Source organism: Hemiscyllium ocellatum, chromosome 7 (genome assembly GCF_020745735.1).
Source record: "Hemiscyllium ocellatum isolate sHemOce1 chromosome 7, sHemOce1.pat.X.cur, whole genome shotgun sequence".
Classification (NCBI taxonomy): domain Eukaryota; kingdom Metazoa; phylum Chordata; class Chondrichthyes; order Orectolobiformes; family Hemiscylliidae; genus Hemiscyllium; species Hemiscyllium ocellatum.
In genome coordinates this window covers 99,963,036-99,989,379 of record NC_083407.1, presented here as the reverse complement: position 1 = coordinate 99,989,379, position 26,344 = coordinate 99,963,036, and the positions used below count along the sequence as shown (strand labels likewise).

Here is a 26,344-nt window from a genome sequence, read left to right as displayed (position 1 = left end):
ACTTGTCAGTTGATGCCAAAGGTTTGAGCTCTGTACTTCTGATTGTATCAGTTGTTATGCCATGACGTTTTGCAAGATCATTGTTGCAATAGCAGATACTTGAACAAGAGAACACATTTTAAAATTGTGATCTCCCATTTAAGATGGAGGTGCGTAGGATTTATTTTGAGATTTGAGTCTGGCGCAATGTTTACCCCAGAGAAGAGTGAGGCCTAAGTCATTGCACATTTTTATAGATGGATGATTTCTTTGGTAAATAAGTCTGACTATGAGGAACTAAACAAGGAAGTCATGTTGAGGCCAAAATCAAATATTTGATGTCATTAAAGGACAGAGTAGGCTCAAGGGGCCAAATTGTTGTCTCATCTGAATTTGAATGATTCACTTTTCATTTTATTGCTTGAACAGAAATGCATTCGAAATCTGCATGGCAAAATGTTGCACTCTTAAAGACGTTATTACAGCAGATGATAACAAAAGGAATTTAGATTTTGGCAGTGCCATTAACAGAGTAAAACATGGCAAAAATGTGTTTCTTGAATGTGAGCAAACACAAGTTTGACTCAGTACTATATTGGACAAATTCAGGCAGGTAATTTAATCATTGAGACCAAGAAGTTAATTTTAGGGGGTGTCTGAAAGGAGGTGGCACAGTGGTTAGCATTGCTGCCTCACAGCACCAGAGACCCTTATTCAATTCCCGCCTCAGGCAACTGACTGTGTGGAGTTTGCATGTTCTCCCTGTGTCTGCGTGGGTTTCCTCCGGGTGCTCCGGTTTCCTCCCACAGTCCAAATATGTGCAGGTGAGGTGAATTGGCCATGCTAAATTGCCTGTAGTGTTAGGTGAAGGGGTAAATGTAGGGGAATGGATCTGGGTGGGTTGCTCTTCAGAGGGTCAGTGTGGACTTGTTGGGCCAAAGGGCCTGTTTCCACATTAATCTGAGTGTGGGGAACAGGAACCTGACTGATAACACCAGAATTTCCCTTCTCTGGATGCTTTTCTTTGTTTGCAGGGGGCACAGGATGATTCGGAGATTCGGTGTGGACTTGTTGGGCCAAAGGGCCTGTTTCCACACTGTAAGTAATCTAATCTAATCTAATTTTGGGAAGAGATTTCAGGTATCAACAGTTGAAGACCACTGTATGCAATGAAACCACTACACTGGTTAAATACAAATCTGATCTTAAGTGACAGCATTCTTGTAAATCTCCGGTGTTCTTCAGAGCAATTATGTTTTTCTGTAACATGACCAGAAAACTGTATTGTGGTGTACTCCAGTTGTAGATAGTTGCAGAACTACATCCTTGCTTTTGTATTCAATACCTTGCCCATTGAAGGAAACCACCCCAAATGATGTACTTAACACATTTATCTCCTTGCCCTGCTCTCTTAGAGGACATGTGACCATGTACTCCAAGATTTCCTTGTACATCCCTTCTGTCCTCTGTATTTCCTTGCTTTGCTTGCCCTCCCCATACACTTAGCCTTGCTCTTCTCTGGATTGGATTTATTTTGCTGCTTTACTGCCCACTCAAACTGAAGTATTCCAGTTTGATGAGTGATCTACTCCAATTTTATCTAAAGTGGATAGAGAAATATATATGTAATGAAAAATATTTCCACATGACACCAGTAAGATAATTGGTTGTGAGGGCAGTTGGGGAGACAGGTTATCTTGGTTCTCTTTCCTTCCTTGGAGGTTTAAACTGATTTTTGCATAACTGGTAAGATCACTGTCTGGAAATCTATTAAGATGGATGGACTGATGACACACACTGAGAGAAACAACTAATGAACAGCTTAGAGCTGTTCGATCTCATATTTCGTTCCAATCCTGTAATGTTTGTTCTATTTGTTGAACTAAACTACGCAATCATTCATCTTTGAAAAATGACAAAATTGTGATCTTTTTGTTTTCATTTTAATCTAAGATCTACATGTACCACAAAGCTTAACATAGAATTAAGTACCTTGTCGCCTTTATAGATATTAGCTTTAACTTCATAATGCAAGTAGGATCTTGCATTGTTCCTCTTTGCATTTCATTGGAGTGCTTTGTGCCCTGTATTGTTTATGAGCAATTTAGCAACTTAGAACAGTTAGTTATGCCTCAGTTGAACATTTGATGCCTTCCAGAAAAAGCTTTATACTATTAAACTTGGTTCTGATATTGCAATACGTACAATTCTTCAGTGTAGTGCTAATTGTTCCCTTAATTTTCTTAAATTATTATTATAAGCTTTTGGATATTGTGATAGCTTCCATGGGGAGCCATGAATCTAAAGAACCAAATGACCTTCATTTGGCGAAATTACTGTTGAGCTTCCACTTTTTATCACTTCTACTTAAACGTAAGTTAGAACAAATGCAAATTAAATGTGAATTAACAAACAAATGATTCTTGGAAAAAAAAACAAATTTCACTCATGACCCTCATTTTGAGAATGTTGAATATGCTGGACATGAGAATTTTGCTTAATAGCCCAATATCAGTTAAAGGATATAATGTTTAGAAGAATCCATGTGAAAAAATGAGTAACAGGACTCTTGGATTAAATTGAAACATCAAGAAAACAAGTGTATAGCACTACACAGAACAAGTTTTAAAAAAGCTTTGAAGTTAAAACCCACTGAGTAGATTGAACCCAGCAACTATGGTTTTTATATAGTAGGTTTAAACCTATTCAGACTTGAAAGACAGTTGTTTTTTTTCCCCTTCCGATTTGGTTGCACGGCTTGTACTTCAAGTGTAGAAGACAGTGCTGCCAAAATGATTGCTTGCTCATAGTATAGATGTTGCTGATGGTCTTTTATTGCAACCCTCAGTTCTGTAGATCCTCTTGGTATCTGTTCAATTATTGGACAAGTCCTTTTATTTATAGAGTTGCTTGGCCCTACCAGATTCTTTAGAACTTCCTTTGTCTCCAAATGTACAGAACTTAATTTTTGTTTGATTGAACGAATGTCTGCAGCCAAAGAATCAGATTTGTTGTGAATTATACTTGGACAATAAATCCAGCAATTTTTGTTTATCTGACAGCTATATCTTGAAATATTCTCCACGACAACCTCTGGGTTTTTTGCTTCAAAAAGCCGCTGGCAGGGTTGAAACTTAAAGCATCGTTTTGAAGCACAGAGGGATGTAAAATAAATCATTTTTTAAATAAAACCTCTAATTGACTGTGAAACTGAAATCAAAACTCAACATTTTAACCTTTTAATAGTACCCATAACCAAATCAGTCTTAAATGTTTTAAATATTGAATGCAATAAAGATATATCTGATGCAAACACCTCAAAACACTTCTGCAGACTAAGTAGCCACACAGTTCCATCCTTATGCTCTTCTGTATTCATAGGCTGTGTCAGAAGTCCTCTGATAATCGATTTCACTTGTGAATTTTGTGGATATAAGAACCATTAGCGAGACATGATTATATGAGCCCTCTTGCCCTTGATTCATGAGAATCTTGATTGTGCAACCTTCAGGAGTTTAAATTTCAAACATCTATCAGCAACAGTTTGGTCTCTTCTGGGAAATAAACCCCACTCTTTGGTGTGCTTTGAGTTGTTCACAGGCTCTTCCAGGTTTTTACTTTTTTTAAGCCATCTTGCACTGTACCTTTTGAGTTCCTGTCTCCTTTGTTGCCACACAGAAAAACTGAGGTTGATTTACAAGTTGTCAACCATAAGAATTCTGCGCGTTCCTTTCTGCCTCTGCCTGCATTCTGTATGTCTACATCAGTGTGTGATGATCTCACCCCACAGCTGCTCAGCCTGTAGGTCTGTTTAGTGTCGACTGCACTGTTTTTCATTTACCAGCCACTTGGATTCTTCCTTGACTTCCTTTCCAAGTCAGTGATTGTCAGGTCACATGGATTTGTGTTCCTAATATCCAGGAGAATTACAATTGGTTCCTTTTTATAGCCTTAAAAATTCTTTCCATAAATAGTTTAAAAATTCAAAAGTCTTCACATCCTTTGAAGAAATTACAGATTTTCTTTATTACTGCTCTGCCAAAGGAATGCTCATGATCTTCTATAATTAAATGATTAAATTTAGAGATTCAGATTATGTAAATGGTGTAATGGGAAACTTGAGATTTTTATGTACCTTGAACCTCCGGTGTTCTAAAGCCATTAGAAATGACGTAGAAATCCCTTCGTGTGGAAACAGGCCATTCGGCCCAACCAGTCCACATCACCCACCCAGACCTATTCCTCACACCCTATTATTCTTCATTACTCCTGTCTATCGCACCTAACCTACACATCCCTAACCACTATGAGCAATGTAGCATGATCAATTTTTCATAATCCTTTTTGCTCAAAAACTGCATGAATTCATGTAAAACTCTTATTATCTCACTTTTTAGATTAGAATCAATCTAAACATGCCATATTCAGAGAACACAGGGGGCTAACACCATCAACATATTATCTAGCTATCACCATTATTAACAGCTAACCTAAGAATGTAACTTTTTAAAACAAAGGTTTTGTGATTTACACTTGAAAGAAGTGAAACTATCACTCTGTTCTAACAGATGAAAGGCTTAACAGACATTGAATTTTTCAATGTATAATTTCAGTTACATCATACTGTAAATTTTTGTTAAATTGTGTTAGGATAGTGTCCTCCACGATCAGCTGATGAAGGAGCGACACTCCGAAAGCTAGTATGCTTCCAATTAAACATGTTGGACTATAACCTGGTGTTGTGATTTTTAACTTTGTACACCCCAGTCCAATACCAGCATCTCCAAATTATGATGGGGGAAATTAACTGAAAATTGTTAAAACGTGAAATGCAAATACCCCTGTCAAAATGTTTGTCAAGGTGTATTGTCTGTCAAAATATTTTTTAGTCTGAAAGGAACAATGTTCTGTATTAGTCTTCAATTTTGAATGCCCAACGTTTTGAATTAAATCCTCTGCTGAGAGATTTCAGGTAAATCCACTCTGCCCCAAAAATGTGTCCAAACTCCCTTGTCCCAATACTGCATCGCTGCTTGCATATCCAATGCCTGTCATTTGTCTGTCAGTTATCAACTGATTCCAGATAATATGCACACTTTTTTTTTAATGTCGCCCATTGGATAGCATCCAGACGTTACTTTCTAACTATTTGCATTCCATTAGTATGGCTCAGATTTAAGTCCAGGTCACTGAAGCTGAAAAATAGGCTGAGCTTTTTGCACCTCCCAGTTACCTTAAATCTTGATCTTGTTTCAAGTGCTTTGTGACATTACTTGCACCCAGTTTGAGTTGACATTGGCATGCAAAGTCAGCTAAACAAATTATGAACAGATCCAAGAAACTGAAACAACTGCAAATGCTAGAAATCTGAAAAAAAAATTGCTGCAAAATCTCAGGAGGTCTGGCAGCATCTGTGGAGAGAAATGAGCGTGAACATTTCCGTTTCAGTGACCCTTCACAAACACAGAACGCAAAAGGAGGAAAGAACAGTTCTGAAGGGTCATTGGATCCAAAACATTTAACGCTGAATTCACTCCAGAGATATTAACTGACCTTTTGAGATTTTGTTAACATATCTATCAGTTTAATCAGAAATAAAGCTCGGGATCATGTTTTTGGTATTATATATACTGTCACTGTTAACCAAACATTGAGTTATTAATAAATTGTTTTTTTTTCCCCATTTCAGGTGATATCACTCAGAAAGGTTATGAAAAGAAAAAGGCCAAACTGCTGGCTCCATACATACCACAGACTGTAGGTAAGGCCACCAGGATCAACAGAATGTCTGATAAATCCAAGTAACATGATCAGTTTGTCTCTGCTCACTGTACTATATTCTGTCTACCCCAGGGCCCACCTTAGCCATGAATGTTAATCTTTGCCTGGTTTCTCCCTCATGTCCATTGTGAGCTAACCATGCTGTGGAAAATTGACTTTTGTGCTCTTGATATTTTACAAGAACAGATTTAAGATTTGAGTAACATGTTTGTGTAAGCCAACAGTATAATAGTAGTGTGGGAAAGATTTTAAAAAGCAGTCATTAATGTTATTATGTAAAGGTTTTGCTTCAGCTCTGTAAATTGTTTGGTATATGCATTTATTCCATGGGTACTTTGAATGTCAATAAGACCTAATTGTAGTTAGAATATTGCATAAATATGGATGAATTTTGCAGCTGGTTTACAAGAGAATTCAGTTTATAATGCTTCACAATGTGTAATGTTGAACTGAGTGTTTGTTTCTTCAGTAGAACATTCTCATTTTGATTCTTATTTGTTCCCTTCCATATTTAAATTGATCTTCAGTACATAGGAAACAATATCAAAATATGGTACTAGAGAATAACCTAATTCTTGTGATTCCAAAATGACTGAGAGAACCTGTTCTTTTGGTGCAACTCAAAAGATTTCACACATGAACAACACAGTCCTGCTTTTCTCACTTGTCATCTCATTGAGCCTTCATTGGATGACAAATTTGTTCTGTTGGTTATCAGACCAAACATAAGTGTTGTCGGTTGTTATGTAGCATTGAGCAGCTGGTCCTTTCAGACAGCAATCAAGCAAATGCTACACATAGCTGCAGAATCAATACTAAATACTTGCTTACCACTTCCATCCTAACATTCCTTGCTCCAGCCATATACTCTGGGGAGAGTAAAAAAAAACACAGGGCCCATTCAGGGGAAAAGATTAATTCAAGTTCCTCCCTTACCCTTGAGGCAATCAAAACCAGTTCCAGAGATGACGTGCCTGAGGTGAAGACACTGAGGCCACCTTTGGCCAAGTGAATAATTGATCGGCTAATTTTTATGTATGGAAAGCATCCATCCCAAATACTTGAAATCCCAGAGAGAGTATACCTGCATCTTAACAAAGCAAAAGCTTATAATTTTCTATTATGGTATGCTCTCTTAGACCATCATAGTTTTCTCATCACACTCTTGAACACTTCCTGTGTCTCCTTTTTTTGAGTGCTGTATGCTTTTTTGCATTAAATACACGAACAAAAAGTTGCCATTGTCACAACTGAAATAATTTATAGGGCAGTTAATCTTGCATCAGCTGTTGGTAAATGAAGGCTATGCTACAGAATGAAATTACAATCGGGGATAGAATGACTAAATTACTTGGAGCAACATGAATCAATTAGTCAGTACCCATTTTGCTGTTATGCTTAATTAATCTTGGATTCTTTTGAGAAATTAGAAGGATAATTGAAAGGAATGTTGTTGAGGTACATAGTTTTCGAGGAGAAAGTGAGGTCTGCAGATGCTGGAGGTCAGAGCTGAAAATATGTTGCTGGAAAAACGCAACAGGTCAGGCAGCATCCAAGGAACAGGAAATTCGATGTTTCGGGCATAAGCCCTTCATCAGGAATGAGGAAAGTGTGTCCAGCAGGCTAAGGTAAAAGGTAGGGAGGAGGGACTTGGGGAAGGGGCGATGGAGGTGGGATAGGTGGAAGGAGGTCAAGGTGAGGGTGATAGGCCGGAGTGGGGTGGGGGTGGAGAGGTCAGGAAGAAGATTGCAGGTTAGGAAGGCGGTGCAGGGATTCGACTGAGACAAGGTGGGGGGAGGGGAAATGAGGAAACTGGAGAAATCTGAGTGCATCCCTTGTGGTTGGAGGGTTCCCAGGCGGAAGATGAGGCGCTCTTCCTCCAACCGTTGACATAGTTTGGTTATTTCACATTAAAATTGCACAGAGCTCTGCTATCAATTTGGGCTATCATGACTTAAAGGATGTAAAACATGATGGAAGCAAATGAAAGCCTGACCGACATCCCAAAATTGAAATGTGATGAGCATTGCCAAGGGCAATCAGTGAGGACAGTGTGCAGAGATTAAAAACAAAATTTTGGAAGCAAGAATAAGCAGAGTCAAGATGCTTTGGCATGTTTTTAAATGAGGTACATTGACCATAGTTTATCAGTAATGGATGAACAAAGAAAGCCAAGGCTGCACAAGGTCAAATTCAAGTATTGAATTTATACCTTTAAAGATAAGCATACAGACTTATTGTCAAGATTGCATAAAATATTAAGATGCTGTTCATTGCTTTAATTTTACTGAGGAATCAATTATGTAAAAGCAGCAGTTTTGATTCTTGAAGATGCTTGAGAGGTTGACATTATGAAAGATAACTCAAACCCCTTGGTATCATGGTAGCCCACAAACCCACCAACACACTAAAACAAACTAATGAACTTGAAAGACCCAATACAGACAACAAGCAAAACTAATGTTGTTGACAAAATAGTATGCAAGAACTGTGACAAATATTACATTGGACAAACAGGCAGAAAACTAGCCACCAGAATACTTGAACAAAAACTAGCCACAAAGTGACATTACCCTCTCTCACTAGTATCCTTACATCCAGATAAGGAAGGACGCCACTTTGACTGGGACATCACATTCATCCTTGGACAAGCCAAATAGAGACATGCCCGAGAATTCCAGGATGCATGGCATTCCAACCGGAACTGGATCAACAAACACGTTGACTTGGACCCCATTTACCAATCTGAGGAAAAATGGAAATGACATCACCACAGGAAATGGCATCACCAACCCAAGGAAATCCAAACCTATAATTAGAACGCAGGAAACACCAGCAATGCTTTGTCCAGAGGCTCACTAAAGGTGTTACCTAGTATGGTGACAAAACATTTGAAAATGAACCTTCTAGCTCAGTAAGCAAACCCGCATCCAGAACATCAACCTGAGCTACTAATCTTCTCAAACTTCTAAAAAGTATAAAAATTATGTTAACCATATCATCATTTCTTTTTTGCCAGAAACTTAAATGAAAAGTTGGGGTAAAGCACTTTTAGTGCTTCCTGTGTGAGAACATAGAGTCAAGGAGATCTACAGAACAGAAACAAGCCCTTTGGTCCAACTCGTCTACGATGACTATATATCCTAACCTAATCTAGTGCCATTTGCCAGCACTTGGCCAATATCCCTTGAAATCCTTCCTCCTCACACCCATCCAGATGCCTCTTAAATGTTGTAATTGTACCAGCCTCCTCCTCCTCCTCTTCCTCTGGCAGCACATTACATACATGCACCACCCTCTGCCTGAAAGAGTTGCTCTTTGGGTCTCTTTTAAATCTTTCCCCTCTCACCCTAAACTTATGCCATCTAATTTGGGAATCCCCTACCCCAGGGAAAATAACTTGTCTATTTACCCTCTTCACAACCTTAATGATTTTGTAAACCTCTATGAGGTCACCCCTCAGCCTCCAATACTCCAGGGAAAATAGCCCCAGCCTATTCAATCTCTCCCTATAGCTCAAACCGTCAAAGATCCTTAAGTCTTTTCTGAACCCTTCCAAGTTTCACAATGTTCCTCCTATCGGATGGAAACTAGATTTACACTCAATATTCTAAAAGTGGTCTAGCCCATGTCCTATTCAACCGCAGTATTACCTCCCAAATCCTATGTTTGATGCTCTGACCAATGAAGGAAAGCATACCAAACGCCTCCTTCTGTATCCTATCTACCTGCAACTCCACTTTCAAGGAACTACGAACCTGCATTCCAAGGTCTACTTTTAGCAACACTCCCCAGGACATTACCATAAAGTATACAAGTCCTGCTCTGATTTCCCTTTCCAAAATGCAGCACTTCACATTTATCTAAATTAAGCTCCATCTGCCACTCAGTGTCCCATTTGCCCTTCTGATCAAGATCCCATTGTACTATGAGGTAACCTGCTTCACTGTTCACTACAGCTCCAATTTCAGTGTTATCTGCAAATTTAATAACTATACTACCAACGTTAACATCAAAACATTTGTTAGATAAATAATGGAAAGCTGTGGACCCAGCACTAAACCTTGCGGCGTGCCACTTGTCACAGGCCTCCAGTCTGAAAATTTGAATTGGGATTGGCATCTAACTCTGCTTTGTGATATCTCTGTAACCCTTGATGCAAAACATAAATTGGCATCAGGAAAGAAGAAATTTATGGGGAAAATCTTCACATTCTTGGTTCTTTGAATGCAACTTTCTTTGACGTCATTAGCAAGTGTCATGGGTTCATGGCTGACCATGAACAAATTTTTCCATTAAAAAAAAATCCACTGTACTTGGCAAAGATGAAAGAAAAGAATGGATCGCAAGCCAAAGCACGAGTTATTAGGAATGATAGCAATAATTCTGCTTCAAATTTGGAGGAATTTATGTAGAGTTAGCTTGTACTGAAGGCCTTGCTGCATACACTAGGACAAACGGAGGGGTTAGCATTCTTGAGCAAGTTCACAATTCAAAGAAAGTTAGACTGGTTGGAAAGCAACATGGGAAGATTCAAGGCTGTGGAGGGTTTTATTCGCATTGCTTTGCCAAAGTGTATATCTCTTGGTTTGCCCTGAGGATGGTTTTGATCTTCCAGGTGATTAAGTAGAGGATATTCAGTATGAAGCTGTGAAGTTTGACTCGCATTCCCAATGAAGAAAAGTGGAAGGGTACAGTTTGAAGACTATGAAAAAGTTGATAAAATGTTTCTTGTGGAGCAAAGCATTGACCTATCACAAGGTTTTTTAAAGTTAAGGATAATTGCAATATTCAATTCTTTTCAAATTACAAATTCTAAATCAGTTTACCAGGAAATTGGGTAGTTCCAAAATTATATCTATGAAAGGCAGCAGGAAAGCGAGTGGCCTTAGATTAGGTGACCTGTATGATGTGGAAAATTATTGTATGACCTTCCAACATACTTGTCAACTCGATTAAAATCATAAACTTGCAAAGATATGGAATTATTTGCATCACATTTTTCTTTCACTTGTTATTCCACCATACCTTGAATAACTGGGCAGATTCAATTTTGAATGCTTTGGAGATTTTGTGATACTGGTGACACATTTTGTAATGTCTGGTTCAATATGTTTTAACTGTAACTTGTATTGGCTTCAAGATAGTGTCGCTGCTGAAAATGTGTTGCTGGAAAAGTGCAGCAGGTCAGGCAGCATCCAAGGAACAGGAGATTCGACGTTTCGGGCATAAGCCCTTCAGGAAACGTCAGGCTTATGTCCGAAACGTCGAATCTCCTGTTCCTTGGATGCTGCCTGACCTGCTGTGCTTTTCCAGCAACACATTTTCAGCTCTGATCTCCAGCATCTGCAGACCTCACTTTCTCCTTCAAGATAGTGTCACCATTTTTAACTTCTGAAGTGAAGCTTAGTGGGGTAGTTGAATGCTTTGCTGAATGGTTTATGTAAAAACATTTGAGTTTTCGTTGTAGTAAGGCATATTAAACTGGGGAGCCATTTCTGGTAATAGTGACATGTTTGCTAACTTGGGATGAGATGCAAATTGTTTAATGTTTGAGGTTTTACTGGCTCATATCCACCACCATTCAACTGCAAGGAGGGGAAAACTTATTTGCCATAGTCCACTTTCTTACTAATTGACAAACATTACAACTGTCCACTCCTCGAGTTTGAAAAATTGGAATCCCGCATTTAACCTCCATTGTTTTTGATTAATTCATCCATTGCTAGGGCATATTGTTTTGACGTGAATACAATTTTCTCCCAAGAAAATTTTATTTGCTCTGCTTGTCTTCATTTCTTTCATTTTTAAGTAGCACCCATTCACTTATCCCTGATCAAGAATAAGGTGGCTTCAACTGATTGGAAGCAGGAGTAGACCAAATGGCCTGTTAAGCTTACTCTATTAATTAATGAATTATGGCTGCCCTTTGGACAAGAAAGTCTATCTGAAGCCAATCTCCAAATTCCTTGCTTCTCTGTTCCAGTCTTAAATGTATTCAATCATGAAAAATTCAGAACCATCTGGACAGATGTTTAACTATGCACAAATCTTTGAGTGAGAATATTTCCTTACCTCAGTTTTAAAACAAACATTGGTCCAGTAACTTGAGACTGTGCCCTTCCCCCATTGTTTCGGATTCCTTGACCAATAAGAATCATCTCTTCGCATCTACTTTTATCAATCCCCTTTAGAATCTTGAAGATTTCAGTGAGATCATCTTTCATTTTTCTAAACTCCAGATTGCTCACCCTTCCCTTTTCAGACAATTTCTCAACCTAATTCAGTCAATCTCTGTACTGCCTTCAATTTCAGTGCATAATTTCTTAAACGTGGAAACCAAAACTGCGCACACAACTTCAGATATGATCTAACTGAATGTTGCTGTTGCGCAGTCTACTTCTTTGTTTCATTACTTCACCTCCCTTGCAATAAAAGCCTACATACCATTGTCCTTCCTAAGTACATAGTGTACCTGAATGCTCAGTGTTCCTTGCATAAGCATGCCTAAGTCTTTTTGAACAGCAGCAATGTGCATGTTTTACACCTTTGCTAATTTTATGAACAAAGTGAATGCATTCACACTTCCTTATTTTATGATCCATCTGTCATCTTGTTGCAGACACTTAACTAGTCAATACCTTATTGCAGCCTCTGTGCCTTCCCCACAGTTGAGCTTTCTATTTGGGTTTGTATCATCAGCTTAGTTAGATTCATGCATCAGCTCATTTGCGAAGCTTTTTGCCTTAAAGTCATAGAGTCTCGCAGCATGGAAACACGCCCTTCGGCCCAAATGGGTCCGTGCTGACCAAAATATCCTTCCATACACACACCATTTCCCTGCTCTTGCCCATCGCCTTCTCATCTTTTCCTATCCATTTATTTGTCCAAATGCCTTTTAAATGTTGTTCATGTATCCACCTTAACCACTTCTGGCAGCTCATTCCATATGTTATTAACCCTATCCATGCCCCTCATGAAGTTGCACACTACTATAAGATCACCGCCCCCCCCCCCCCCCAAATTCTCCTACGTTTTTTAAGAAAAAAAAGTCCTAGCTTGTCTTGTCTTGTCCCTATAACTCGGACTGTTGAGTTCAGGCAGCATCCTTGTAAATTTCTTCAGTACTCTCTCCAGTTTAATAACTTGCTTCCAAAAGCAAGATAACCAAAACTGAACATCATACTCCAAGTATGGCTTCATCTGTACAATTGCAACATAGTTACTGTGGAAAAGGATATGGAAGACATAGACTGTAGGGGAATAGATGGTGACATCTTGCAAAATGTCCAGATTCCAGAGGAGGAAGTGTTGGATGTCTTGAAACAGTTCAAGGTGGATAAATCCCCAGGACCTGATCAGGTGTACCCGAGAACTCCGTGGGAAGCTAGAGAAGTGATTTCTGGGCCTCTTGCTGTGATATTTGTATCATCGATGTCACAGGTGAGGTGCCGGAAGACTGGAGGTTGGCTAATGTGGTACCACTGTTCAACAAGGACGGTAAAGACAAGCCAGGGAACTAGAGACCAGTGAGCCTGATCTCGGTGGTGGGCAAGTTGTTGGAGGGAATCCAGAGGGAGAGGATGTGCGTGTATTTGGAGAGGCAAGGACTGACTAGGGATAGTCAACATGGTTTTGTGCATGGGAAATCATGTCTCACAAACTTGATTGAGTTTTTTGAAGAAGTAACAAGGAAGATTGATGAGGGCAGAGCGGTAGATGTGATCTATATGGACTTGAGTAAGACAAGGTTTCCTGTGGGAGACTGATCAGCAAAGTTAGATCTCCTGGAACACAGGAAGAACTAGCCATTTGGATACAGAACTGGCTCAAAGGTAGAAAGAGGGTGGTGGGGGGTTGCTTTTCAGAATGGAGGCCTGTGACCAGTGGCGTGCCACAAGGATCGGTGCTGGGCCCTCTACTTTTTTTGTCATTTACATAAATGATTTGGATGCAAGCATAAGAGGTATAGTTAAGAAGTTTGCAGATGACACCAAAATTGGAGATGTAGTGGACAGCAAAGAGGGTTACCTCAGATTACAACCTGATCTGGACCAGATGGGCCAATGGGCTGAGAGGTGACAGATGGAGTTTAATTCAGATAAATGTGAGGTGCTGCATTTTGGAAAAGCAAATCTTAGCAGGACTTATACACCTAATGATAAGGTCCCAGAGAGTGTTGCTGAACAAAGAGACCTTGGAGTGCAGGTTCTGAGCTCCTTGAAAGTGGAGTCACAGGAAGATTGGATAGGCATTTGAAGAAGGCGTTTGATATGCTTTCCTTAATTGATCCGAGTATTGAGTACAGGAATTGGGAGGTCATGTTGCAACTGCACAGGACATTGGTTAGGCCACTGTTGGAATATTGCATGCAATTCTGGTTTCCTTCCTATTGGAAAAATGTTGTGAAATGTGAAAGGGTTCAGAAAAGATTTACAATGATGTTGCCAGGGTTGGAGGATCTGAGCTATAGGGAGAGGCTGAACAAGCTGGGGCTGTTTTCTCTGGAGCGTCGAAGACTGGGAAGTGACCTTAGAGGTTTCCAAAATTGAGGGGCATGGATAGGATCAATAGTCTTTTCCCTGGGGTCGGGGAGTCCAGAACTAGAGGGCGTAGGTTTAGAGTGAGAGGGGAAAGATAGAATAGAGACCTAAGGGGCAACCTTTTCACACAGATGGTGGTCCGTGTATAGAATGAGCTGCCAGAGGAGGTTGGTGGAGGCTAGTACAATTGCAATATGTAAAAGGCATTTGGATGGGTATATGAATAGGAAAGGTTTGGAGGGATATAGGCTGGGTGCTGGCAGGTGGCACTAGATTGGGTTGGGATATCTGGTCGGCGTGGACGGTTTGGACCAAAGGGTCTGTTTCCATGCTGTACATCTCTGACTCCTAACTGCTCCCATTTATACTCATTGCCCAGACTGATGACTGCCAGTGTGTCAAAAACCGCCTTCCCTGCCCTGTCTACTTGTAACTCCACTTTCAGAGAACTGTGAACCTGAACTCCAAGGTCCCTGTGTCCCACTACACCTGGTAAGGTCCCACCATTCACCATGAATTGACATTGTAAATTGCAAGACCTCAAACATACCTGTATTAAACTGCATTTGTCATTTCACAGCCCACTTCCCCAGTTGATTGAGGTCCTGCTGCAATTGCTGCTTACCTTCCTTTCTGTCCAGGATATTGCCTATTTTAGCATCCATCCAATATAATTCCTTAGATTGAAAACTCAAGGGGAGAAAAAGACATGTATACTGCATGAGAAGAGAGTGCTGACTGGTTAGCAAGTGGACTCTGGTTAAGCTGTTGCTTTAAAGAACGCACCCATTTATGTTATTTGAGAATTAATGGTAAAACTTTTAGTTCAAATTTAATCCAGTCACATTGACTCTAATTAGTAAGTATGTCCTGAGATAGGAACCAGTGAATGGTTGTCATCTATTTTAAGTTGAAATAGGTACAGTGCATGTGCATGCTATTTATGTCTGCAAAGAGCCTTGTGTACTAGCTTCTGCAGTTCCAGTGCATTCATCATTGAATGAATGATGTTACATTCATTCAATATAATTCATATTCAAGTGCTGTATTTTCAAATTATTGCTGTGCCTGTTTACTGCATTGACTTAGATCAAGAGACAGAAGGTAATGCAAATGTTGAAAGGCTAAAGCCTGTGTGATACTCTCTATATACTGCATGCAAACTTGAAAATACTTAATGTATATCAATGTTTTTTTTTGTTCCCTGTCCATTAGCCAAACCTCTTCATTTATGACACTCAACTCCATAAGGCCTTATCTTGCCCGTATAATGTTTTAGGCAACTTGTTTGAATGTATCTCCTGATTTCTCCTTTTATCTACCTTTTGTGAATATATGTTCAAAAAAAACTCCCAGTAAATTTGGCAAACAAGATTTCTGTTCGATACAAACATGTTTACATGTTCTAATCATATTCTGATTTTCTAAGTGCTTTGTTTAGACTTGGCTAATAATAAAGTTCAGCATTTTTCCTATAGTTGCTAGCCTAAAAATAACTAGCCTATAGTTTTCTTCTTGCCACCTTTCTTGAGAAGAATCCACCATTTTAAAGCTGCTAAACCGATGAATCTGTTCATGAATCCAATAATTTTGAGAAAAGATTGCTTACGCATCCATGAGCTCTGTAACAATCTGTTTTAGGATCTTCGAGTATGTGCCAGGAGCCAACAGGTCCTGTAGTTTTGCTGATTGTAACCCTTTAAGTTATTAAATATATTTCTGACAATTTCTTCGCTATCTTTAGCCCCTATCTACTTTTGAAATGAAACAAGTCTTTTGCTGTCAAGTCAGTCAGACACACAATGATTGTTCAATGCCTATGCCACTTGCTCATCAACCACAACAATTTCTTCTGACTAGTTTCAGGGGACCAACGTTTTAGCCTATTCTGATTCTTTACTTAAAAGTTCTTGTCTTTTTTTTTTACTTATGGACAGTATTTTTTGTCTCATTCTCTATTATTTCCCTTTTATATCAACTTCTTAGTAATTCTATGCTGGTTTCCAAAGCACTGTCAATCCCCATGTTTGCTATTCTTTCCAATAAAATCAACTCTTCTAATCTAATATTATCCTTAACTTCCTAAGGGTAGTGCATTCGGGTCTCTCTCGCTGAATTTTTGTTGTCCAACAGAATCTACTCAAAATATTTAAATCATTCCTTTTAAATGTTTGCCTCGTCCAATTTGTGGTCATACCATTTTGTCCATTTTACTCCATTTCCCTTCATGTCATCTCATAGTCCATAACTTTCTTCAGGATTGTTGTGTTGAAGTGTGACATTTTTAGAACTTGACATGGAATTCGTAACTGTTAATTATTTCCCAGAGGATCATTTACCATAACATTACGAATGAATACTTCATTGCAAAATATGATACCTAAGATTGTGTTATCACTTGTCATTTTGACAGCATACTACTACAAGAAACTTTCAGAAAGGTAATCTACAAACTCAATTTGAGAGCGTTGTTCATTAAAATGTTAGTACCAGTCTATTTGAAGATTCACATCCCTCAATTATCACATTGCAGTTGGTACAAAGTCCAGTCATTTCTTGTTGAATGCACAGTCAGTTGTTTTAAATGTTGTGGGGATGGAGATTGCTATAAATTTCTCCCATCATTTTCTGACCTAACTATTGATAGTGTCCAGCCTTTTTGCTTCTACTTCATGATTCTCTGAGATCAGATTCTTTGACACTCATGTCTTCATGATATCCTTGTTTACAAGGTTTTCCCTTTTGATATTTTCCCATCCCAAGGTGCCCTGAACACTTTGTGACGATGTCACTGAAATGGCAATTAAACTTAAAAATTTGCTGCTTTTTCACTGCAAGTTGACCTAGACTACTGTGGATTTTTTCACTGCAAGTTGACCTAGACTACTGTAGATGCACCATGATTTCAAATAAAGATTCTTCAGTTTATGCTTTCACTTTTTTGGAGTTCCCATGATACTCTTTGAGGCTGTCTGAATTTTGTTGAACTTTGATTCTTTGTGTATGCTTTGCTTTTGCTACATCTGTATATTGATCCAGTATCCATTTGGATTTCTAAATCTCCCTTCACTTGACATCCTCTCCTGAAAATAAGAAAACCTTGTACATATGCGCAATGTAAGCTTGTGATATAGGGGTAACATTTTAGCATGGACTATGTGGAGATCCTCACTATTGTCTTCATTTTTCTCTTATTGGTGGAACTGAGAGTTGAGGTGAGGATTTGGTGAACTTCAATCAGCAGCATGTTTTACGAGAAGAAAATGGATCCATTTGTTTGCTGTTGCAGCCTGTCCTGGAAGATAGTCCAATTTAGTTACAAATCTAAGGAACAAGATGGATGATTTGACATTGAGTAGTGCTTAGTTCAGGGCAGGCAGCTGGTTGGATGTTGAATTGGCCAGTCAAGAAAGGACTGGCATTAACCAGCTAATGACAGAATATTGAATTTGAAAAAGAGGGAGAAAAATAATTCTCATGGGTTTTGACAGTTCCAGGGTGATTTTAGAAGCCTCTTTCTCTTAGTAGTACTAATGATGGATTCTTACCTTTTTGTTTGAAGTTATAAACTTGTGTCCAATATGTTACTTTTAAAATCTGGTTGGGGACACTTGGACAATTGAGGATTATTGAAAAGTTTGAATTTGTAACACCGTGAAATGAATGGCAAGGCTGATTTTGGTTTTACTATGTATCTCTTGTTCAGAACAATAGGAGGGTAGAGAGCTGGTAGAAAACAGTACAAGTGGTCCCCGATGAGCTAATGTCCGATTTGCTTTTGGTTTTACAAATGCAATCTCCCACAGGTGTGTAATTATCAATTCTGACATACAAATGTTTTCTGTACTTTGGAACAGCTATTTCATATTGTCCTGCATGGTGTTCCAACTTGCGAGGCAACTCAAGTGGAACCTGTATGCAAACTACGGACTGTTAATGTGGAAGTGATGTTATTAATCTGATTGGCAGAACGATGTGATGAATAGAGAGAAGCAAGCATCTGTGGAACTTCAATTTTTAAAAAAAATCTACATCAAAGACTTAAATGACTGAGGCAAAAATAAGTTAGCTAAATTTGCGGACAGCATTAAAGCAGGTAGAAAAGTAATGTTGTGAAGATAATCTAAGGAATTTTGGGAAATCTGGCAAATGGGATACAATAGAAATTGATCTTCCTGCTCCACTCCATGTTCTTGACCCGGGATGAGGAAATATTGTTAATCTGGTATTGATCCCACACTTCACTATTGTGCCATGATCAGTTTGCTCATTTCCATTGCAATTTTACTCCTCAACACAGGTACTAAATCTAATAGGTCATGAACCTATTAGACACAAGGTTGGGGCCCAAAGCTCCTCTGTCACTGGTGATTCTTATCTGACTTGCAGTTGTGCTTTCCTGTCCATGACCATTGACGAGCTCCAAGTTTCTGCCTAATATAGGAAGTGTGATTACCAGTCTTTGCAATTTCAACCATTAATTTTGCAAGTGGGGATCTGTCGACCTCTGGGATGTTGCTGATAGACCTTAGTGGCTTCTTAATCTGTGTTTGCCTTGTGAATAAGTGATTTGGGTGGATGATGGCCAAACAAGGTCAAGTGAACAGGAGCCAGAGCTGTCTCTCCTTGTTTATGCATTTCTTCTGTTCTTTTTGTGCTCTATCCAATTCAATGCGAATTCTGATCTTGGTTCATTCTGATCTGCTGTTTCCATGCTCTTGCCAAGTGTAGGCTGACTGTAATGAGTAATTGACAGATGTAATTGGTACTGGAGTCTAGATTAGAGTGGTGTTGGAAAAGCACAGCAGTTCAGGTAGCATCCGAGGAGCAGTAAAATCGACGTTGTTTTTACCTATATGCAATTGGTACCTAGAATGTTAATACCATTTTTCCTTTTAGGATTGTGGACTAAAAATGAAAATGATACTGCTTTAAAGTAAGAGACTTTGAAAATGATGTTGCTGTCTTTCAGAAAGCATCAGAGAAACACATCTTGACTTGTCTAAAAGGTTGCCTGGTTCAAGCATTGGGTTTGAATGCAGGCCACCTGAGCTCCATGAATGTACTGTTCCGAGTCATTTTATTGTGCAACAGACTGACTGACTGTTTATGAACAAGTCTGTTCAGAATTATTACAGATCTCTGGAGCAGATGAGACTTGAAGTCAGATATCATGCCAAAGAGGTAGCAATGTTATCACTGCACCAGAAGAACTTGAACAGCTGAGGTTTTAAAGTTCATTTTTGATTGAACCTATTTTTCGAATCGGCCTTTTCAGACATGTCATTACACAGCTCTGGAAAAGTGGGACTCTAAACTGGGCCTGCCGGTCGAGGGGTAGGGTCGCTTATCACCACACCACAAAATGCAAGATCAGCTGTGCTCAGCACAACGGCAACTTGTTTATTGGTTCCTGAGCGAGTGACCAGCGCTTTATATTTGGGTAATTCCGTGAAAACAGACAGGAGGATGCACCGAAAACCCCCGCTTCTTCCCAACTCTTTCTTCCCCCTCCCCCACCTACCCTTTTTTCTCTCTTTCACACTCACATGCACATATGAGTTCTTTTGCCCCCAACCCTGTCTCTCTCACCCCTGCCCCTGTTTTCAAGCCACCTGCTCCCTGCGCTTTGTTTTGTGCCCTGTGCCTCCAACTTCCTTGATAGGAAGGAAGCAAGACATTGGAAGCATGAATCTCCTTCCAGTCAATGAAAGATGCAGAATTTGTGTCCACAACCTTGTATCCTATGGAAGAGTCAAAATGGACTTGAAGGAAAACAACTCAGGCGACTGACTGCGTGGAGTTTGCACGTTCTCCCCGTGTCTGCGTGGGTTTCCTCCGGGTGCTCCGGTTTCCTCCCACAGTCCAAAGATGTGCGGGTCAGGTGAATTGGCCATGCTAAATTGCCCGTAGTGTCAGGTAAGGGGTAAATGTAGGGGTATGGGTGGGTTGCGCTTCGACTTGTTGGGCCGAAGGGCCTGTTTCCACACTGTAAGTAATCTAATCTAATCTATAAACTCATTCACCGTTTAGTCCAGTCTGGTGTCTGAATTGTGCATTGCTGACATATTTTATGCATTCCCACATGTAATTTTTTGAAGTTTTTTTTGAAGAAGCTGAGTTTGTGCTAAGTTTGTAGACCCAATTTTCTTGTGTCATTTGCTAAAATTGTTTCCTTACCATACATCGTTATTTTCTTTCGAATGATGGAAACCTAAAGTGAATCTGAATTTGGCCTTTCGGTAAAATTGGACAATTTGATAGCTTCACCAAATTTGGACATTTTGATTCTGGGAATATTGGGACTTGATTTCTCGTACACTACCGCAGGGAACCATGACAGTAATGAAATGTCAGGTTTCTTTCGACGATTGAACAATTTAAACAATTATGACATGGAGTGTTTTCATCCTATGGATCTTGAATGCAATTCTAATTATATCAGGGCCTGTGATTCCCAATGCATTGGAAAGGCACCTTTTTAGTAGATAACCACTAAGGGGTCAAGTTCACAAATAAAATTTGCTCTGGGTTTTGCTTGAACATTTTATCAAAAGAATAAAACAAATTAACCAGTTTGTGCAAATATGTAGTGTGCCAAGAGTATTAAGATTGTGTGCAAAATGACTGTGTCGCAATCCATTTCGCATATGAATCAGAAATGTAATTAGCCATGTCAAGATTCATAATAAACCATAAGTGGCTAGTGGTAACTATATTAGGCCACATGGATGTACACAATTATAATTGCAGCACAACCTATAATAAAGGCTGGTTTCAAATTTCATTTTTACAACTATTGATTCTTACGTTCAATTACGTTGTAATTAAATGTGGCTACAACAATCCAGAGAAACCTGCATGCTTTCAGCAACTTTCGTCTTTTATGTCACGCATCATTCGTGGCAAGAGCTAGTTCTTGTTTGCTAGTCAATATTAACAGAGCTGTACTGCTTTGTGAAACATTCTGAGATATTACCTCAAGCAAATCACTCACCTTTTATTTTCAACTTTTCCCACCACAGCCTTTAAGTAGGAAAACAATTCCAAAATATGGCATTATTTCATAGCTTTTGCTGGAAATGCAGTCAACTGTCACAAAATGTGAGATGACTGGACTGTCTTTGACATCAAGGCAAAATTTGTCAATATGGCATCAAGGAACCAAAGCAAAATTGGTGTCAGTGAGAATCAGGGAGAAAACGCTTCAATAGTGAGTCATGGCTGTCATAGACAGCACAGTTGGAGCTATTTAAGGTCAGTGACCTCCGCTTCAGAGCATCTCTGCAGGAGTTTCTTGGGGAAGTGTCCTTGTTCAACCACTTTCAATTGCTTCATCAATGACCTTCCCTCCTCCATTTGGTTAGAAGTGGGAGTGTTCACTGTGCAATATTCAACACCCATCCACAATGCAGCAAGTCCTGTGCAACTTTGAAGCTTGGGCTGATGAGTGTTGTCCATATACTTGACATTTAAGTATTTTGTTATGGTAACCTTATTTAAGTTTATCTTTATGTGAATGGAATCCAGTTTCTTTCTGATTGAATATTCCAGGCATTTATAAACATGACATACTCCAGTAATAAACATGACATACTCTGGCAATAGAAATGGTAAATTTGTCTTACATGGAACATTACAACACATCGGCCCTCGCTGTTGTGCTGACCTGTGGAACCAATGTGAAGCATATCTATCCTACACTTCTAATTTCATCCATATGTTTATCCAATGACCATTTAAATGTCCTTAAATTTGGTAAGTCTACTACTGTTGCAGGCAGTGTATTCCACACCCCTACTACTTTGAGTAAAGAGATTACCCCTGAAATCTATCCTATATCTCATGTTTCAATTTAAAGCTATGTCCCCATGTGTTCGCCATCACCATCTGAGGAAAAAGGTGCTCACTGTCCACCCTGTCTACTCCTCCTGATTATCTCTCATGTTTCAATTAAGTCACCTCTCACCCTGCTCTTTAACGAAAACAGCCTCCAGTCCCTTACAAGATCTCCCCTCCAAACCAGGCAGAGTTCTAGTAAATGTCCTCTGAATCCTTTCCAAGGATTCCATATCCTTCCTGTAATGCAGAGACCGGAACTGTTCGCAATACTCCATGTGCAGCTGCACCAGAGTTTTGTACAGCTGTTGAATGTCATCATGGCTCCGAACCTCAATCCCTCTATCAATGACAGCTAATACCCGGCGTGCCTTCCTAACAACCCTATCAACCTGTGTGGCAACTTTCAAGGATCTACATACATAGACACCGAGATCTCTCTGCTCACCTACGCGACCAAGAATCTTATTCATGTTGCTCCTTCCAAAGTGAAGGAGCTTAATTGAGTCTGCTTTTAAACTGACTTTTTTATCTACATAGTTTTCCAAATTCCTAATTTTTGTTAAAACCTTTAGAGTAGACAATGTTACATTTAAAAAATATTGAGATGCTTTTTGTTACAACATGGGGTAAACCCTCCTGCTTAATTTAAACCAGCACAAAAGATTTAAGCCATGCAGTAATCTGTGAAACTTCGAGAGGCCAAGACCTATTTAATTTAAAAAATTAACAACTTTATTTCTTGAAGTATAACAGAGAATAGTTAACAGAGAATAATTAACTAAGAACTATTTACAACTTCTTCCTCTAACCTATCTTTTACTTTCCCTTCTATAATACTAGTCAGATAAAACTCCCCAATTTAAGATTTTTCAAATTCAAATTTCAAAATCAGCCAGTGGTCGAAGCTTGTTTCTATGTTTCTCTGTTGATTTGCTCTCTAGGTCTGTGTTGATGTTCTTCTCTGTGCAAACCCCTTCTCGAGACAGGTACCCCTCAGGCAGTTCAGACAAGCAGCCGTTGGCACTTCTCACCAAGCTGTTCAATTTTTCCCAGTCTCAAATCCCCAAAGTATTGAGTTGTATCAATGTTGTCTTTTAATATTGTCAATATACTAAATTCAAACTGCATTAGAGGTTGGTATTTTGGGGCATAATTTAAGCCTATTGGCCAAATTCAAATTTGTTTTTGTCTCCAGGCAACCAGTTACACTAGCTGCTGGACCAAAAGATTATATTATATCTTGTTTAGAATGCTTGGTGCTGTCAGGTAGTTCTGCTAGCTTTTAACTCTCTTCAAGGTGAAGTACACCCACAGCTTCATAACATTTTATTAAAAATGCATTACAAATTTGAGAGAATGTTGGTATGCAAAAGAAAAGTTCTTTTTGCAACACGAAGTTTTTTTTTAACCCAATTTTCAACGAGCAAAGCTGTGATTCATGGTAGAGGTAACACTTTGGATATGCAGGCTTACTGCTACATTGATCATACTATGTTCATTTTCTTGACTGTCACCTATATTCATGAGACTAAAGTAAGCAAAAGGACTCTGAAGGTGAAAGCCCAAAACTTAGGGTTATATGGTCTTTATTGGGTAAGTGTGTGTGTGTGTGTGTGTGTGTGTAGTGTACAAAATAGTTGTTTTTTTTCAATGAATAATTGCCTTTGTTTGCATGCGCTTTGTTAGGATTTGTGTTCCGCATTTGTCGAATAATAAGCAAATACTTGCTGATTATGTTGTATCTTTTATACTAAAATTTGTGTTGGAAGTATTTACCAATTATGAGGCAACATGTTGTATTTATGCTGCTTTTCTTTGGGGAGTATTGCATATTAAAACTCTGTATTGACTGGGATTTCAAAAGCAAGTATTTGCACTTTGTGTACTTGTATTTGCATTGTGAGCTTGCTATCAAAACAAGGGTATTAAAGCATTGCTGTATTAAACCTGTAACCACTTTCTTGAGTGTTGGCAGTGCTTTTATTGGTTCAGTGGTAATGAAGTGAGGAGAAAAGCATGCAATTCAAATTTGAAGTTCTGTCCAGACGTTTCTAAATGTATGCCACATTTTTTACTTTATGAGGTTGCTAAATGATGATTGATTTAAATCTTTACAAGCTAATCTCATTGCACTTGGTTATCATCAAGCCAAAAATAATGATAACTTTCAACAATTGCGTAGTTGTTTTGAAGTGATTTGGTTTGCTGTAAAAACATTTATTGCTTCGTTTCTAACCATCAATGTATAACAAATTGCATGCGAATTGGATCGAACTAGTTCCATTCCTGATGGTTCGGTTTAAATTTCCAAGTAAAATTACCCTTGGCAAACAGTTGAGAGAGACTGATGGATGGGGCTGCAATGGTATGAAATATCGAAATTATTACTGCAAGACAGATCTTCAAAGTAATGCTGTCTTTGAAGATGGCATTGTACAGATTCCTTGAGGGTTCTCTGTAATGCTGATGGTTTTAAGTGCAGTTTGCATATCTCTATGAGATCATAGAGGAATGCTAGCAGTTGAACAGACTGCTTTGTAATGTTATTTTCAGACATTTTAGCTATTATTGAGTCTGTGCTTCTGACTTAACAATGGGGCACCTTCATAAGAATGTAAAGTTTTCTGAAATGGGACCAGCTTGATTTGCTGCTGCTTGACCTTTCCCGGAGCTAGCGATGCCAAAGTACAGACGCAACCTCTTACGACATGTAACTGTAACAAACAAGCATCTGCACAACAGAAGTAAAGATTTCCAATTAGTCTTGTCACTTCCAACTGGGTTTTGTCACCATCTTAGGGAATAGTCATATTTGCTTCTCATTCTGGTATCTGTTCCATTAATTTAAAATGCACCACACTAGTATTCACATTACGTTGTTATTTCTGTAATGTCCAATGTGATTATGCCACCACCGATCCCTGTCCCTCGCACTCTCCTCTCCATCCTTCCCTCCTTTTTATTAAGGGAATGAGGGCGTCCCTGGCTTAGCCTGCATTTGGTGCCCATCACTAAATGCCTAATTATCAACCATATTACTGTGGGTCTGGAGTCCCATGTAGGCTACACCAGATAAGGATGGCAGTTTTCCTCCCTACAAGTAATTAGTGAACTGGATAATTTTTTTCTGACAATTGGCAATAGATTCATGGTCATCATTAGATTATTTATTCCAGATTTTGAGTGATTTCAAATTCCACCATATGTTGTGATGGGATTTGAACCTGGGTCCCCCTACCATTACCTCTACATCTGGGGTTTTGGATCAACAATCTAGTAATATTAACACTAGGCTGTAGCCTTGTCATTAATATACAATACCTGTATGTCTCTTTTTCTTTGTCTCTGTCTATTTGTGTGTTTACACTCTACAGTCTGTCTGTCTGTCCCTCACTCCCCTCTGTCTCACTCCAGTTCGACTGAGGCAATACAACCATTATGAGCTAGGCGAAACAGAACAGTCAGGGAATCCCTAGAGGCATGGCACTCCTCCACAGATTCAATCAATAAGCACATCGACCTGGACCCAATATACCGGCCACTGCAGTGGACAGCTGGAACTGACAACCGGAAGCGGCAGAGACAAACCACTATAAATGCCGGCAGAAACATCACAGAAGCGCTTCACAGGAGGCTCCCAAGCACTGAAGTTGTCACCTGGACAGGGGACAAAATGTCTGCAACACAAATTCCCAGCTCGGCGAACAGAACCACAACAACTGGCACCCGAGCTACAAATCTTCTCTCAAACGTTGAAGAGACTGCATAGGAATTCTGAGGCCCAGCATTCAAACTGGAACTCCATCAATAAACACATCAATTTGGACCCATTTACCAACCTCTCAGAAAAAGAATTCGGTAGTGATATCACCCACCAGAACAGACCAAGACACACCAATAACAAGCAAGACAGAATTCCAGCACTTCAGAGTTACTTAGCAGGGTGAAGAAATGTCGGAGAACAAATCTTCTAGCTCAGCGAACAAACTTACACCATAATATGGACATTCATCAAGATTTCGCCATCTATTTCCCCACATTCTCTATCTTTCATGTCCTTGTCTACAGTAAAAATAAATGCAAAATACTGGTTTAGTTTCCTGCAATTCCATACATAGGCTGCCTTGCTGATCTTTGAGGGACTCTATTCTCTTCCTAGTTACCCTGTTATCCTTAATGTATTGATAAAATCCCTTTGG

At 39.2% G+C, this 26,344-nt stretch overlaps 1 protein-coding gene across 1 annotated transcript in view; it reads left to right on the top strand.

Annotated features, from left to right (window-relative positions):
- The window catches only part of LOC132817241 (disco-interacting protein 2 homolog A-like), a 269,644-nt gene that overhangs the window by 71,477 nt on the left and 171,823 nt on the right, over positions 1-26,344 (top strand). Inside the window, exon 2 of the mRNA XM_060827592.1 lies at positions 5,669-5,740. Within this exon, the coding sequence (XP_060683575.1) occupies positions 5,669-5,740 (72 nt within the window). The remainder of the gene's footprint in view (positions 1-5,668; positions 5,741-26,344) is intronic.